This window comes from Empidonax traillii, unplaced genomic scaffold, assembly GCF_003031625.1.
Source record: "Empidonax traillii isolate 1590-97213 ecotype Southwest subspecies unplaced genomic scaffold, ASM303162v1 scaffold221:size740363, whole genome shotgun sequence".
Taxonomy (NCBI): Eukaryota; Metazoa; Chordata; class Aves; order Passeriformes; family Tyrannidae; genus Empidonax; species Empidonax traillii.
The window spans coordinates 426,591-442,781 of record NW_020955414.1 but is presented as its reverse complement, the minus strand read 5'-3'; the positions used below and the strand labels follow the sequence as shown (position 1 = coordinate 442,781).

The following is a 16,191-nucleotide window of genomic DNA, read 5'->3' as shown; positions in this document are numbered from 1 at the left end:
TGTTCAGAGACGAAAATGTGAATAGCAATGCAGGAAGGCATTCAACACAATTAGGAAGTAAGAGATGGTACTGTACAAATACCTGGCTGTGTGGCCAGCTTCTCATCAACAGGCACTGACTTTTGGGCACTAAACTACAGCAACCTTAACAGGGTCTTGATTCTCAGCATGTGTAGCAGTTTTTTCTGAAGACCCAGACTTTTTTATGGGACCTAGAATTGGAGACACTTGAAATACCAGCCAAACTAGCCACCAGACCCTAGGGGACTGACGTTACATAGCCCTTTTTGAAACTCTTTACTTCACCATTTTACTGCTATGTAGTTACAGTCCTCAAATGGATTTTCTCTTAAAAATCTTGAATTAAATAAATCCAGAATGTATGTAGGCATCAATCTTTTTCTTTTTAGCATTCCTCTTGGCCCTTAGATTTTACCTCTAGGGCCTTTTCAGCTTTTACGTTCTTTAAAACTAGAGTCACGTGAGAGATTTTAACACTCAAAGCAGTCCTCCATGCTCAGATTAATAGTAAAGACGTGAATGAAATTTATATTTGTAAGATATATTGACAACCAATTACTAGTTTTTATTGTTCAGGAGACACTGAAGAAATCCTGAAATTTGACCCATCCAAAGAGTTTAAATATCAATCAGTAATGTAACCTTTTGCAGCTATTTATTTATCAGAGGATTATCAGTCATGATTTATGGATTGGTGAGGAGTAAGAAATCCACGTAATTCTTTCTAATGGCATAAGCTGCTGGAATGAGAAGAAGAGTTTAGAACCATTGTCACTTTTGCTGCATAGCGTGGTTTTTATAGCATCACTTTGGAATGATTCCAGAATGACTTACTGTACAAACTATTTAACTTTGTGAATTCAGAGAGTGAAAAACCCAAGCAACACGAAGTCCTGGGATACAATGCAGACTGTATATCATCTTTTCAGGCACATTTTCATCAGGTCAGCTCTTTCCTTTTTGTCTGACTCTTCAAATCCTTTGTGTAGGACTCACAGCACTACATAAACATTAAACTCCTTAACTACTGGGAAATGGCCCAACATGCCTTATGGTAGCAATTTTCTTGGAAGCAACAGTTTCTTAAGGCACAGCTGAAACTGCATTTGAAATACTTTTGCCTCTCCCAACGTCAGTGAACAGTCCAAAATAAGCATAATTTTGTTCAATCATCCTTCATCTTTCCAATCACAGTAAGAACAATTCCTGGAAATATTTCAGGACTCACTAGCATGGAAGCTGCTCCTGAGTTTGCCTAGCTCTTACTGGTTATTTTTAACATGCAGGGTTTGTCAAGAAGTAACAGGATTTTATTTCTGTGGTTTCGCAAGTGTTTTGGTGAGAGCAGTAAGCCAAGAGACAAAATGGTGATTCCTGCACACAGTATTCCTAATTCACACTTAATAACTGCTGAGAAAGGCTTCTAGAAAACTCTTAGTTTTATCACTCCGTGTGTAAGTTTCAGTCATGGAAAGACGATATCCAAAAATACCAGAAAACTTAACTATTGAAATATACTATCACAACTTTAATATCCAAGAACCGTAAGCAAATGGCAGCCAGATCCTTTGCAAGCCCCTTCCTCATCTACAGTATTACAAACAGTTGTGCTCTCTAGAAGATGATCTTTTAAACTGTTTACACCACATGTTCACAGCCACTCTTAATGGGTTCCAAATAATGTAGGAGAGTTATACTAAAATGGGACAAGCTGGATCTGTTTCTTCTCAGCAGGAAATGCTTCAGATAACAAAACTAGTAGAGTTATATATTCCACATACAAATCTAAGCATGATGCAAAACACTGCATAATTAGCAATCTGTGTAACACTAGATTCTACAAATGGCATTCATGACTCCAGGCAGGCTCAGTTCTTGCAGAAGCCCCTCTCCAAGAGATGGCATGCACGGTTATGAGGCACTGTTTTGTGCTCTGGAAAAGCTATGCTTCACCATCCCAGCCTTGAACCAGAAGGCCAACTGCAAAAGCAGAGCTTACATTCTTCTCTTGGTATTAAACAACCGAACTTACTTACCGTCTTCTCACTGACAGCAGATACTATCTACTCCGACATGGACATGTTGTGCCATCTTTTTTTGCCAGTGGCTTAACCACTTCTTTTCAATCAGTTTCCTCTGTCACTGATAAGACATCCTCTCTGATCTCTTGCGCTCCTCAGTCTTTCCTCCCTCAGTCTCACCCTTTCTTTCCCAAGGTCCGTTTTGTTGTCTTTCTCTGGATCCAGTGCATGGAGTAGACAATTTTTTCAATGAGTAAGTATCAGGGAGTAAAACCAGGAGAACTACAATCTCTCCCTCAAGTTGGACAGTGGAATAAGAAAACAAAATATGAGCAACCTGCCTAATGTATTAGGAACCCTCCCTTGCCTTCCAGATGTTTTGGTCTCTTTGCTCCACTTGCACTGGAAATACAACAAAAACAACTTCCTTCTGGTGCTAATTCCTGTTGGACTGAAGAAGATGAATTTGGAAGTCAAATAGATAAATGCCAATCATTTCCCTTTGAACTCCCAAAGTAGGCAAACATCTGCAATGTGAAATTCTGTGAAAACTTTGGTGCGTCTTGTCCTCCCTTAAGAAAAACTCATGTTTACTTTGAAATGATTGCATGAATAGCAGCATGTTTTTTCTATTTATGACCAAGTAACACTGAACTGTTTTTCAGACTTCAACCTGCATACCACTGTTTTTGAGGAGCTGCAGCCTTTTTTTATAAGAATCTCAGCTGACTGGTAAGGACTTCCCTCTTGGAGTTTTTTTCTGCAGTTCCTTGAAATCCTGGAGGAGTGCCAAAGGATCTGCTGACAACAAGCTGAAAAATACTTATCTAGATCACTGCTCTGCAGTTTTATAGCTTATGTAGAAATAAAGATCCTGTTAAAAGGAAAATACAGTACCGACATTACATTATTGCAGTGGTGAGGCACTGGAACAGGTTGTCTAGAGGTGTGGATGCTCCATCACTGGAACTGCTCAAGTCCAGGCTGGATAGGGCAACCTCATCTAGTGTTCCTGCCTATGGCAGGGGGGTGGAACTAGATGATCTCTAAGGTCCCTCCCAACGCAAACCATTTTATGATTCTATGATTATTACATAGACTCAAGCTTCCTCTAACCCTCCAAGTGCTGTTTACTACTGATGGGCTACTTCAGATCCTCAGTGTGGAAATTTATGCTAAATTTGTTCTAACATGTTCTACCTCCAAGCAGTGCTCATCAACTCAGTGATGAGCTGTGAGGGCTGTACTTGCAGTTTCATCTGAATTTGGGAATGTTTGCATTGTATTTCAAATGCATGATATTTCAGATAATATGGGTGGATGACAGTCACCAGATATTCACGTTAGACATACAATTCAAATTATTTGGATTTCGATAATTTATCTTCTGAGAGCATCTTCTAAGCATGTGGAATACATCTCCTAAAAATACAGGTGTTCTGAAACATACCTTATTCCTGATCTAGAGCAGCCATCGTGGATATGATCCACTGTTAGCAAACTAAAACCCAATATTTTTATGTTTTGGGTTTTGATTGAATTATTTGTTGGTTTGGTGCCATTTTTGGTGTTACACAGAAAGGATGCAAGAAAGCTGGAAGAAAACCACAGAAATGTTCTTATGACACATATTTCAGAATTAGACAGTATCATTACACAGAGTGTAGTTCCACACAGTATCATTACACACAGTAGAGTTGCACTGGCCTTTGAATTCCTGCATGAGAATGAACCCATATATCATGCTGCTTAAGACACAAAACTATTACAGGCTCTTTGGTTATGCCAGTGGTGTGTATGCAGTCACACTGCTCTGCCAAACACACAGGTAACAGCACAGACTCATTCCTGATGGGCAAGAACAGTGACAGATCCTTTCAGCTACATTTAACAAAAAAAAACATTGAAACTGTTTGTGGTACTACACGTAGTTCCATAAACATGCAATATTATACTTCTTTTGGAGTTGACAAGTTTCAGCAGATCTTGAGAAACCTGGTAAGCTACAAACAGGTTCATATTTAAGGCCTGGTGTTTAGAATATACAGCTGTAACTGCAGGTAATGAATGTTCCTGCAGCAGAAATGCAGAAATGTACATCCCAAGACTAAACAGAAATTAAAGAAAGCCCTACTGATCACTGAAGCTAAAGGGGAAATGTAGTGCTTGAAGTATTTCTAAGAAAGAGTTCTCTATTTTTACCTTGAAATATACATTTTTATTTCACAGTCTTTAATTAGCTTTATAGCCACTTTCTTGGAAATGAAATGTCAATCAAGTAAACGGTTCACATTTTCAGAACAAGCACTTACTGGGATGTGCTAAACCTGGCAATTTTGCTGTAATACTTTTCTTCTTCACTCTAAATAATAAAGTACCCTGTGCCACACAGCTTTCATTCTTCTTTCTTCAAACACAACTGATGTTTTTAAGTTGGATTTTTAAAAGTTCACGTTCGAAGATATTCTCCTAAAAAAAATTTCATCAGGTCACACAGCAACATGGAAATTGTGAAAATAGTAATAAAATTGTTGTCATCCTTGCAGAGTACCACCCTACTAAGTCAACAACCTCTCTGAAAATCGTTAAGAATGAAGGGACAAATGAAGCTCTTGGCCAAGCTAGAGCAATTCTGTTGACTTTAAAAGGATTCTGTTGACTTTAAAATCCACCCTGTGAGATTACTTTTCTGTAAAAGCTGCCTCAGAAGGTTAATGGAAATTAGGCCAGCAATCTGTTCTAGATTTTCAAAAGGGACAATTTATCCTTTATCACTGGGCAAAAATGAATTTTCCAAAGTAATAATGAATTTCTGTTTCATCCATGCTTTGAAGTTTTGATACCATTCTAAAAGCTTTTTTCTCCTTTGAATCTTTTCTTGTAAGCTCATTTTTTTTTCTTTCTCTAGAACAGCAGGAAGCTCATTCCAGTTTTTAATAAAGATAAATGGAGCCCCCATGGTTTTTAATAATTGTAATGGAGCACTGTGGTACATTGATGAATTTCCGCAATCACCCGGTGTCATCACATCTTCTATAACAGGCAGAGATCCATATGAACAGGCTTCATAAATTCTGTAACATTCTGTATTTATTCCCACTGGGCACAATGTCAAATCACTTTGCAGCAAGGCATCTTGATAGTTTTTGAAACTTTCGTTTGTTTCTTGAGGCTGCCACCTAGGAAAGTAAAGAGGCTGAAAATTAATATTTTTCCCACTGGCACTGCAACAAGAAAATAAGTGATATGCTTTAATTTCAACTATGCATAAAGATGAAAATGTAAGAATTTTATACTACATACACGATCAATGGGCTTTTACTTTTAGTCTTAACTGCTCTTAAAAGAGTCTTCTAAAAATTTATTGAAAATGTCACTGTTAAAAATAGATTGTAACCATGTTAGATGTGGTCCTTTTAGGAAAATATTAATACATAGAAGTGTAAGAAACATTGAAATGCCATTTTAAATCTTCTGCATGACTCGGATGACGCATATGTCAATTTATTTCACAGCACAGTTTAGAAATAGACAAACAGGGAGACACTTCATGGACTTTTTAATGACTTTGTTTGGCCTTAAATACTTTACATGAGTAGAGTTTTGTTTTTCAAAAGTTAGGATGCAAAGCAATCCATGTAACCAGAATCCATCTCCTGAAGTGCTTCAGAATGTCTGTGAGATGAGAGTTTATGTCACAGATACAATCCATCTCCCGAGATTCTTCATCAGGGCAGCTGAGGTCTTCCTAAAGCACTGCTGTGCCTGCTATCAAACATTTTATAAGTGCTGCTTTTCAAAATTAAGAAATACAGTCAGAACCCTACTCTTGTTAGTCAAAAGATCTGTTGCACCTACTTGAAATAAAAAACAACTGTGCTATACAGATTAAATCAATCTCTTATATGGAACACAGCAAAATAGGGTTGTCTTCTTTCTTCTGCTAAAGACATTAAACCACACAAAACACAAGACAAATATTTCTTCTGCCACCATAATCAAATGTATTCAAGAAAAAAAACCAAGATGATCTTCGATGGTTGTATATCTAGGAGATTTTTCTATGCATTTAAAAATATGCTTTATGTAAAGTATAGGAACAGAAAGGCTGTTATGTTATGAAGACCTACACAAACAGAGTCTCAGCAGTGTTCTCTGATTTAATTGTGACCGATTACCTTTATTTGTAATATTTTTTAATGCTCAAGAAAAGATTAGTAATAATGAACCAGGCAAAAAAAATCTGAATATTTTCATGAAATAAATTAAAAATCTTACTGTTCTCTGGGTGCAATCCAGCAAAGTTTGTCAAGCCCATCCTGCTTCAGAATTTCCATTAAGGTTTCTCTAGAAGAGTTCTTATACACTGTTCCTAAGAAATTACACAGATATGATCTTGGATCACGTAGCATTGACCAGTTGGGTTCTACAACTGGAAAATTTCTGTAGCTGTAAAAACAATGTATAAATTAGACAACTATATGTTTTACACCAAAGGAAAAACATTTTGCACTATTTCATCTTTACTGCATCAGATTTTAAGACTAAAAGCACCTGTTTGTTGCCAATCCACATCTATAAACACAGACAGCAAACCACACACATGCAAAAGACTTCAAGTCCTGCCCTAAAAGCAGGTCTTTATTCTCTTTGCCCCCACCACTCTCATCAGAGACTTTCCAAAATACTTGTATCTTTTTTCAATATCAAAAATACTATGTGTGCATGTTACAAAATGTCCTTGAGTAACATGCTTTTCCAAAGCAGTTGTTCTTGATGCAACCAAAAGTTTTGACTGAAATGGCCAGGTTAACTATGGTGTTTTAAGTCTCAGCTACCTTAATCTCTGGGCATGCCTATCAACTGAAAATACCACTGCTAACCTCTCAAAGCAAAATCTCACTTTGATCTGAGTGGACTTCAATAATCTAATCTTTTGGCTACTAAAAAGCTTGTTGTACATTATTTGATAGAACAGTCCTTTCCTGATTCTTCTCCTGTGTGATGAATATTAATTCGCTTACTTTCTGAGAACCATTTTTTCCGTCATGACAAATATTTTCACAGCATTCTATATCTTCATTTTCTCTCTTCACTTGGAAAATCTGGCACACGTTCACACCTTTAACCACATGTTTTACACTCCTTGGTGTGCAAACCTCCATTTTGATACCATATTTATCTTCCTCCACCCAGCTTTGCACCCTAGTTTATTGTTGTAAATGTTATTTTCTGTTAACTGTCACCTTAATCTCTGCATCTCAAAATTCAACTTCTTTTTGCTTAGGAACTTCCAATGCCAACAATTTTCTGACACTATCAATAATCCAAATTTATCATATTCAGAGACACTGTAAGTTCAAGCTATATATAAAAAACTCCATACAGTTTTCCAGATTGAGCCAACTGGATCAATACAGGAAATTGAATTCAAATTCAATACAAGATATGAAAATAATCCTATACTCTTTTCATCTTATATTACCATGATAAGTAGCTAAACCACTATTAACTCTCTGTTAATAAGAAGTAAGAGTGTATCTAACTGAACCGAGCCTTTAATTACTCCACTAAGTAGTCTGAGCAGATAAGTATAATAAAAATGTTTTTGTAAGCATATAGTTAAGCCAGCTTATGCTGCTATGATACTGGAGTATAACAACTCAAAATGCGGAGCACACAATTGCCTTTAAAGAGCCATAATGAGGGTTAAAAAAAGTACCACCAGTATCATCTTTCCTTTCCTGAGCAAGTAGTACCTGAAGTTTAATTACATAAGTATCTTTTAAATCCCCCATGTCTCTGGTACATATGATATGATACGTCTCAAGAATAAATCTTCTAAAGAAAAAATAAACAGAAAGCCTTTCAAGCTCCCTAAATGCTAACATTCTTTTCCTATTATAATTTTTATTTCTAAATGCAATTTCAAAAGATCCCAAAGCTTGATTTATAAAATAATTATTAGGATCACGTTCTACAATTTACTTACTGTAAGTGTTTTGGGCACGAGCAGTAACACTCAGTCATATTTTCCATACCTCATGCTCAACACTTGTTTCAATTGCAACTTCTGTCTACAGCACTTACGTAGCTACTCCCAAAGGCCACTGGAAAATATCTTCTTCATTTACGAACGCACAGTCATAGGTAACAAAGAGCAGATTTACAAATCCTCCGTTTCTTTTCAGGTATGGCTGAATCCACCCGTTGTTGCACTGCTCGTTCCCGAGCAGCACCACCGCCACGTGTCGGATTTTGTGTGTCTGCATCAGCGTTTGTGCGTAGTGCAGCCACTGGGTGGCGGACGCCACCTTCGCCGGTTCCCTCCCGTTCAGCACCAGCACGACATGCTCCGCTTCCACCGAGAAGTACCCGGGAACTACAGATGGGCCAGTGAGGAAGCTGAGAAAACCAAAATGCGAACAGTAAACATCCCTAAGACAAATTATTGACCTTAATCCTCTAAACATCCTTACTACAGAGTCCGTAATCCTGAGACTATTTTTTCATCAATAAAGCAGATGTAATACACTGCAAACTGTAACCACTTCTGATAGTATCTACTGCTTAACACAGGAGTAAGGTTGCCTTCATCTTTGCTGGTAAAAAGGAGATTTAGACTTAAATAAAGTATTTTGTCAATAAATCAGAACTAGTACTACACTCAAACCTAAAAATTTGAGTAAATCAATCACCTCTAAAAAAGTGGTGTACTTTGATGTTCACCAAAGGTCTTAATTCCAGTAATAACCAATGACTGCTGTATTAGAACAAGAGAAAGGCCCTCCCAAAAACCTGGTGAGTATACTAAACCAGGTATCATTAAGAGAGACAGTTAGCTGGTCTGGCATACTACTTTTCTCAGTAATTTTGGTTAAGTTTCTACTGAGCAGAATCAGTAACAGAAGAGGTATCTCTCCAAATGTAAACTTAGGTTGGGTGCACATGCTAGTAAGCACAAACATTTTAGGTAGAAAATGGCATTTGTAGATCTTGTACAATGCATTTAACAGAGAAATTTCACTCAGGTAGCAAAAGCATAAAATCTTTAATAATTTTAGTAAGTTTTCTAGGTCTGCTGCACTACTACTTTTTCAGCTATCAGCAAAACTTAAGTTATAATGAGCATGAGTTTTAACTCATAAAGTGCTGAGATTGACAGCCGGCTTCAGTTCAAGTGTACTTAGTGAGTTAAAAAAAATTCACAACAAAAGCTGGTGTGTACCAGTGAGGTTATCTGAAGTAGACTGACCTTAGACAAGCGTATTTTAAACCTGAGTTAAGCTGACCTGCTGCTGGCTTGGTGGGAGTGGCATATTTTGGAGCCAAGATTCATGAAATTCATTACTTGGAATCAAGATTTCTAATAGACTAAATGTAAGTCAGATCAAGACTTAAATCCAAACTTTAACAGACAATGAGAACAGAATCACTGGGATTCCAAGAGAGAATACTCTGAGCTTCAGAATGCCTAAAATAGTGAATAGGATATGTAGATGGTCCAACGATCACCTTGCAAAAAGAGACAGAGGGGATAAGGTTTTATCTGTGACACAACACTTTGAGAGTATCAACTTTACAGGAATAGCAGAATGTACAGGTCAGGAAGTACTGACCTGTGTGTAGGAAAATATGAAGTTCAACTGCATAAAATTACAGTGGGGAAAAAAAAGAAACACTATGAAACTCTTATAAATCCCATACTTTAATAATAAAAACACAGTGTTGTACTATTAACTCCCAGTCAGAACACAATTGGGATTGGGAAAAGTAAGGGAGATTACAAAAGCTGCAAAATTAAGGCAGTAGTACTAACAGCACTAACTACTCACATGAAGGCTAGATCAAAGACAGTATGGGGAGATTACATTTTTTTGGACTAAATACATGACTTGCTTTCTACAAAGTCCTTGCTCTTCCTTACTAGTCATAGAATCAATACAAAAAGATAGTATTCTAGACTGAGTCTTCCAGACCCAATTCCAAAGGTATTAGTCACACAGTCACTCCATAACAGCAATATGATTAAGTTTAGCACTTGCAGCAGGAGAGATTATACTAAATAGTGTAGAGATACTCCATATGCAACAAAGGAATTACACAAAAATGAGAAAATCAGGATAAGAACTTTGAAAGGAGCAGTCCAAATCACAAGAAGCTTTCAAGGAGTTTGTAGACTGTTCAAAAACACTATATAAGAAGCCCAGCACTTCAATCCAAAAAGTAAACAACACAGACTTCCCAAAACCCATACAAATTAATAGAAAAGCAAGGAAGACTCCTACATGTTAATTCATTCTCTTCAGAAAGAAGTACAGCAAGTATGATATCAGAGGATTGGGACCTGGGTGGCATTCGCTTGAGAGTTTTGAAGGAACATGAAATTGCAGAATTGCTGGCAAAGGCGTGCGGGTGTCATTATGAGGAGATGCTATGCTTGATAAGGGGTCTTACCCACCAACACAAAACTCCCATCTACCGAAACAATTTTAAAGGACCCTAGAGGAGACCAGTCAGCATGAATTCCCTCTCTGGAAGAGTCTGTAATAAATAGTAAGATCACTGCATCTTATCAAAAGGTAAGATCACTGATCAAATACCAAGCACTGCTGGACATTATTATCCTATTTTACTAATCTGATGAAGATCTATGAGTGTGTCAATAAGAACACAGATAAAGAAGATCCAGTAGACGTAGTGTATTTGGATTTTCAAAAAGCTTCACTAAAAGGCTTTATTAAAATTGAATTGCCACAAGGTATCCCTGGTGGAATCCTCTGACTGATAAAAGCCTTTGCAGGTTGACTTTTTTGATGAATATGCTTTCATTCTGGCATGAATCAAGAGGGTTGCAACTTGTGCACAGAGGGTGGGAGAATGGTAAGTAATTGCTGAACAACTGGGGTTAACAGGGACTGAGGCAAGGCAGCATTGAATGTTTCTAAAATAGAGGGTGTAATCAGTGGAACAGAAATTTAGGAATGCTGTTACTAAATAATAAGAGGCAAGTAGTATGGCACTCCCTGCTCTACAACATCTTCTTAGATGACAGGAGAGAAGTGCTATAAAGTGCTAAATCCTGCTCTCTTGCCTCTTGTATGAAAATGCCAACATGCCACTAAAATCCACAGCTATGCTGTTCCTTCTCCACTCATGTTTTTAGATAAAACATCCCTGCATTTCATGGAGAAGCTGATGCTTTCAGTATTCTTTAGGCAGCTTCTTTGGTGAAAGTTTGAAGCCAGCAAAATCTGTATTAAATACGTTTATTCTCCACCATAAATATACAAAATTCATGCAACTATGTTCAAGTGATATTTTGGCATTTTTGTGTCTTTAGACTTGGTACGCTTCGAAAATATTTATGAGACCTCTATTTTTTAACAATCATTAGACTTACCACAAAAAACTGCGGAGCAGCACATATTCTCCAAATGTGTCACCTCAGCTAGTTCCCTCTAGCCTCATCTAGTAATCAAATGGAGATAATTTACCTCAGCCAGGCAGTAAAGTCAACAATTCTAGAAAATCTTATAACCAGTGAGCAGCCAAAATCATGTACTAATTCTTCTTCACAACAAAAATACAAAACAGTATTTCCAATGAGAGTAAAAAGCAGAACTTCAGCTATTTCATTTCAGAAGCCTAGCTGTTAACTAACAGTGATATTTGCATATTTTCTATACTTTGCACAACAAGCTCCTACTAGACTTTCAAAAGTTAACTTTTGTTATGTTAGTACCAAACTTAAGCATTGTACTTTATAGGATCTAGCATCCCATTAAAATAAGGACTCTATTATCCCTGGTCCATCTAAACATAACAAGAAGATATTTAAATGGAAGTATAGAAGTTTTTCTTCGAGATGTGCATATCCTAAGGAACCATGTGAGGTTATTAATCACTTGAAACAGGCACACCAGAAGGAAAATAATCATAATCAGTCAGGTGACAGACTCATTAAGTGCAGCAAATTATTTTCATGTTGTAAACGTGGCTTGAAAAGCAAGGGCTTGAAAGAAATTCTCATGTGAATGTCAAGAAGATAACCTATCTGGCAGAATGTCATGGATTTCTGTGGATTTTAATTCTGGACTTCTGAGATTTTAATTCGGGGAACAACAAAGTCTCTTCCCACAAAGACAGCACTACAGACACTGGTCCTTATTCAAGAAAGCATTGTATTCTTTCTCTAAATTTGTAAATGGAAAGCTCTCTTGCTCTGTCAAGGAGACTACCAAGATGCAGTAGCCTCATTCATAGTTGATTCTCTAATATTGTAGGATCATCTTTTATTTGCAGACAAGGAATATAGCTATTTTTTTAAGAGTACACAATTTCATCAATTTCTTGAGATATAAGACAGACTCTTTAATAATTGCTATGCATAAATTAAGTCTATGTATCTTTCTAGAAAACAGTTTTAGCCTCTTATGAATGTGATGCAGACATTACTGAAAATAATCTATGGCCTGAATCATGTTCACCATTAGATACATTATTAAACAATTCAAAATTATAGAAAACTTTTGTGATCACTTAAAAACCCCTTTCAGTTCACTATCACATATTTACTTCAAATCCTAACTGCAAATTTCAACTAGGACCACATCTTAATGTGTAAGGAAAAAAAAACCCTTCTGAAACAAGACATTTTTCAGAAGTTACACTTGTTTATGTGTGTAATTTATGTATTAAGAGAAAACCTTTTTAATAGGTGGGTGCAAGGGACTTAATGTTGGAGGAGATCTAGTACTGCAGACTGGCTAACCGGCCAAACATAAAAAAATCCTTCAGTGTATCTTTTCAGAAAGCCTTGCAATGGTATTAAATAGGACGTCCGAGAAAAGGTCTGTATGATTCACTGAATAATATGAAACATTTGACATCAGTCTTAAAACATGCATGATCACAGGCTGAACGCCATTTTTAAAGCATACAGTGCTTTAAGGGTAATCTTCCTTTACATATAAAATTTGTTTTGCAAGGCAAATAGCTAACCAGATGCTAGCCCTCACAGACTGCCTTTGTTATATGCAGAAACAAATTAGGGTTTTGATGCAATCCTATTTATGACCAAATGAGCCAAGTCCTTCTTCCCTGAATTCAGAGAAACCAAACAGCAGGAGACCTCCTCTTGCCTCAAAATTCCATGCTTGTTTTCATCAACTATGATCCCCTAAACTCCAGTTCTTAAGACTTCTCTGAGGATTGTATGCCCCACCCCCCAGTGTGTCCTTCCTCTCAGCACTGATAAGTCTTTCTCTATTTTTTTCAAATAACACAAACCTTCATAAAACAGATGAAATTGCTCCCTGGTTTTCTATCTTTTAACAGTGACATGTTTGGGCTAGGATTAGCTGGGTTTACCAAGTTCATGTTTCATGAATAAACTATATGACTGAATGAATGAGAAGTTGTATACATTTTCCATAGTTATCAAAACACAAAAAAATTAAAAGGACTTGCAGCTGATACTGAAATAACTATAACTTTGAGACAGGCAAAATAATGCACCTGTGCATCTTATAATGTACTTTAACTTTCTAATGCATTATTCGTTAAATTTTACACAACTGAAATCAACATCATGAACAACACCTGAAATGTGTTTTTCCAGCTTTTTGGCTTCCTTCTCTCCACTGTGCAGTCACATCAGCTGGCTCAAGGTGCCCTCCAAAAATATGTTGCCAAAGGTAAAGACCTACATAAATGAAGACATGAGGGAGAATTTGAATGCGCAGATCTTGCCCACTCTAAACTCCTAGCAAATAACTTCTGGGAAACGAAAAAGCATCACAATGGGATGGGAAAATTTCTTTCTTGGGAAAGAAATGTCAGAGCTTCATATATAATGGGGACACTGCTCTCAAATTCTGTATGACTTTGAATTAGTTCAGATTAATTTTTCCCATACTGGGGCACTTTAAGATATTCTCTGGCTGACACAAGATATGTAGATAAAGATATACCACTACTTCTGTTAGCATCTCTTTCCAGCACACATACCACTTAAAAATGAGCAAATTTTAATCAGCATTTTAAGGACAAGCATACTTCTTTTAAGCTTTTGTGAAACACAACATTTTTTTTTGTGATGAAATGTGCCACCAGCTAATTTACCAATGTGTTCTACAATGCAAGTTTACCTGAAGCTGGAAATTTGGCATTTTTGAAAAGCTAAAATAAGAAAAATTCTATGTTGTCAGTAGTAGTTAAAGAGCTTGAGAAGACTTTGTCTCCCCGGTTATGTAAAGAGTAAACTCCATGTCTTCTACAACAGAAGAATTTCCAAGCTCATCACTGGCAGCAGTACTGCAGCACAGAAAATGGTTTCTTTCACACTGTGTGATGCTTTATTTCACGAAGTGTAAATGTGACAAAAATAAAGAGTCTCGTTTAGCCAAATAAGAGGCCTGTTCCTGTGTTGCACTGTAAACTAGACTGGATTAAAAAAGTAACTGTGTTTCTCTGCTGTTTGAGACATTTTCTTTGCCAGATGCAAAAAACAGCCTTGAAAAGAACTGATACAAAGAAACTGAAGCATAACTACTCTTACATTGGTACAAATTCGAGTTAACAGCTACCACTTCCTTAACGCTCTTCATGTACAGACATACATACTATTGAATCATATACATAAATTTTAGTCGTTAAAAAGCAGGGGAAAATACTATATCAGAAAGGTTATGTGATAAACAGACATTGGTTACATCTGCTTACCAATTGCTGCTTTTCCCCAAATCTGTACTTTAAGACTGGTCTGTTCTAGGTGAGATCTCGCATATTTTATCATCTTAAGATAAGTTTCGTATCTCTGCTGAGAAGCAGCCAGCTCGTTTTTCTCGTCCTCTTCCCATGGATTCCATTCGTTTCCCAAGGCAACATGGTCTGTAAAACCTAAAAGCGTAATTTACGTAAAACGGTCATATCCACGGGCTTAGAAAAACTGAATAATTTTCTGGAATCCATAATTTCAAGCATCACCTGACAACCCTCCCACAGCCCCAGGCCGGGCACGCCGCCACTACCGCCGCCTCCCCCTCCTTTGCCGCCGGGCCGTGCCCCGGTGCCTCCCGCGGCGCTGGGGAAATGGCCGCGGCCTGCGCGGGCCCAGCGGGGAGCAGTGGGGCTGCGGCCCGAGCTCTGCTCTCCCTCAAGAGCTGCCTCCGGGCCCCGCCCGCCGCCCCGGCCCCCTCAGCGGCGCCGCCGGGCGCGGCCAGGCCAGGCTGCGCCGGGCGGCCCGAAGCCACCCCGCTCACCTCGCTGGCCGCGGCGGTCCCGGTGCGGAGGGCGAGGGGCGGCGGAGCGGCGCGGCCGCAGGAACACGGTGTAGGCCGCGTAGAGGGAGAAGAGCGCGTACGCGAGGATCAGGGCGGAGCAGAGCCGCCGGCGAGCGCCCCGCATCCCGCCCGGCGCGGGCGGACGGCCCGGCGGGGGCAGCCGGGAGGCGGCGGCGGCGGCGGCGGCGGCGGGAGGAGCCTCCGCCCGCGGCCCTGGGCTGCGCTCCCTGCCGAGGAGGGTCAGAGCCGCCGATGCCATGCCCTGCACTGCCCAACAGCACCCGCAGCGCTGCCGGCACGGCCGAGTGATAAGGTGTAACCGGGTTGTAAACGGACAGGTGAACAGCACGGTCAAGTCATGGGAATATGTTACAATGGGGGGAGCTGTGGACCGGTCAAACTGAGCCGTGTGCCATAGTAAGAGAGAGTTGAAGCCCTTTTTAGGCTATCCACGAGTCCTTGTTAAGGGCAGGTGTTACAGCTTCTGCAAAGCGTCTGCCAGTCTGTTTGCAAACACCATGATGGTAGCCAAAAGCACAGTGACTTTCACATACCCGGAGCAGAGAGAGACAGAGAATATAAAAAAGTATAGATGATAATGCACTGCACAACCCTGCAGCCTGCTCTGGACCTATGTGGTTTTTTTCTTGATCTGTTTTTTCCTTATGTACTCTAAAGTTTATTGTTCTGACCCTGACCTACAATTCATTCAATGGACATCTGCTTATTCTCAACTAAAAGGTGACATAGGCTTCTGAAATAGGCTTACAGTCAGCCTACTGCCAAATCCTTAATTTAATTGAATTACTTATCCACTCGCTGAATTAGAAGTCTAGCCTGATGACCCACAGTGGCAGCAATCA

General features: G+C 38.7%; 1 protein-coding gene across 2 annotated transcripts; it reads right to left on the bottom strand.

Moving 5' to 3' along the window:
• Positions 1–4,237: 4,237 nt before the first annotated feature.
• On the bottom strand, positions 4,238–15,478 carry RXYLT1 (ribitol xylosyltransferase 1). Of its 2 annotated transcripts, XM_027887767.1 has the most exons (6): positions 15,308–15,478; positions 14,769–14,945; positions 13,647–13,749; positions 8,133–8,447; positions 6,321–6,491; positions 4,238–5,221 (listed from the first exon to the last, which is right to left on the bottom strand). In XM_027887767.1, exons 1-6 carry the CDS (start codon positions 15,450–15,452, stop codon positions 4,804–4,806), a joined length of 1,329 nt encoding a protein of 442 aa, XP_027743568.1. In that variant the 5' UTR covers positions 15,453–15,478; the 3' UTR covers positions 4,238–4,803. The 2 variants fall into 2 exon arrangements, with proteins under 2 accessions (XP_027743568.1, XP_027743569.1); XM_027887768.1 differs by lacking the exons at positions 14,769–14,945; positions 15,308–15,478 and adding an exon at positions 11,446–11,513.
• Positions 15,479–16,191: the final 713 nt, after the last annotated feature.

What these genes read in the sequence shown, in the direction of transcription:
- RXYLT1 (XM_027887767.1), bottom strand. Translation starts at nt 15,452, where the DNA reads ATGCGGGGCGCTCGCCGGCGGCTCTGCTCCGCCCTGATCCTCGCGTAC. An exon ending in TTGGGGAAAAGCAGCAATTG is followed by an intron (nt 13,750 to 14,768) that starts GTAAGCAGATGT and finishes TCATTTATGTAG; the next exon opens with GTCTTTACCTTTGGCAACAT. An exon ending in GCTGGAAAAACACATTTCAG is followed by an intron (nt 8,448 to 13,646) that starts GTGTTGTTCATG and finishes TGGTTTTCTCAG; the next exon opens with CTTCCTCACTGGCCCATCTG.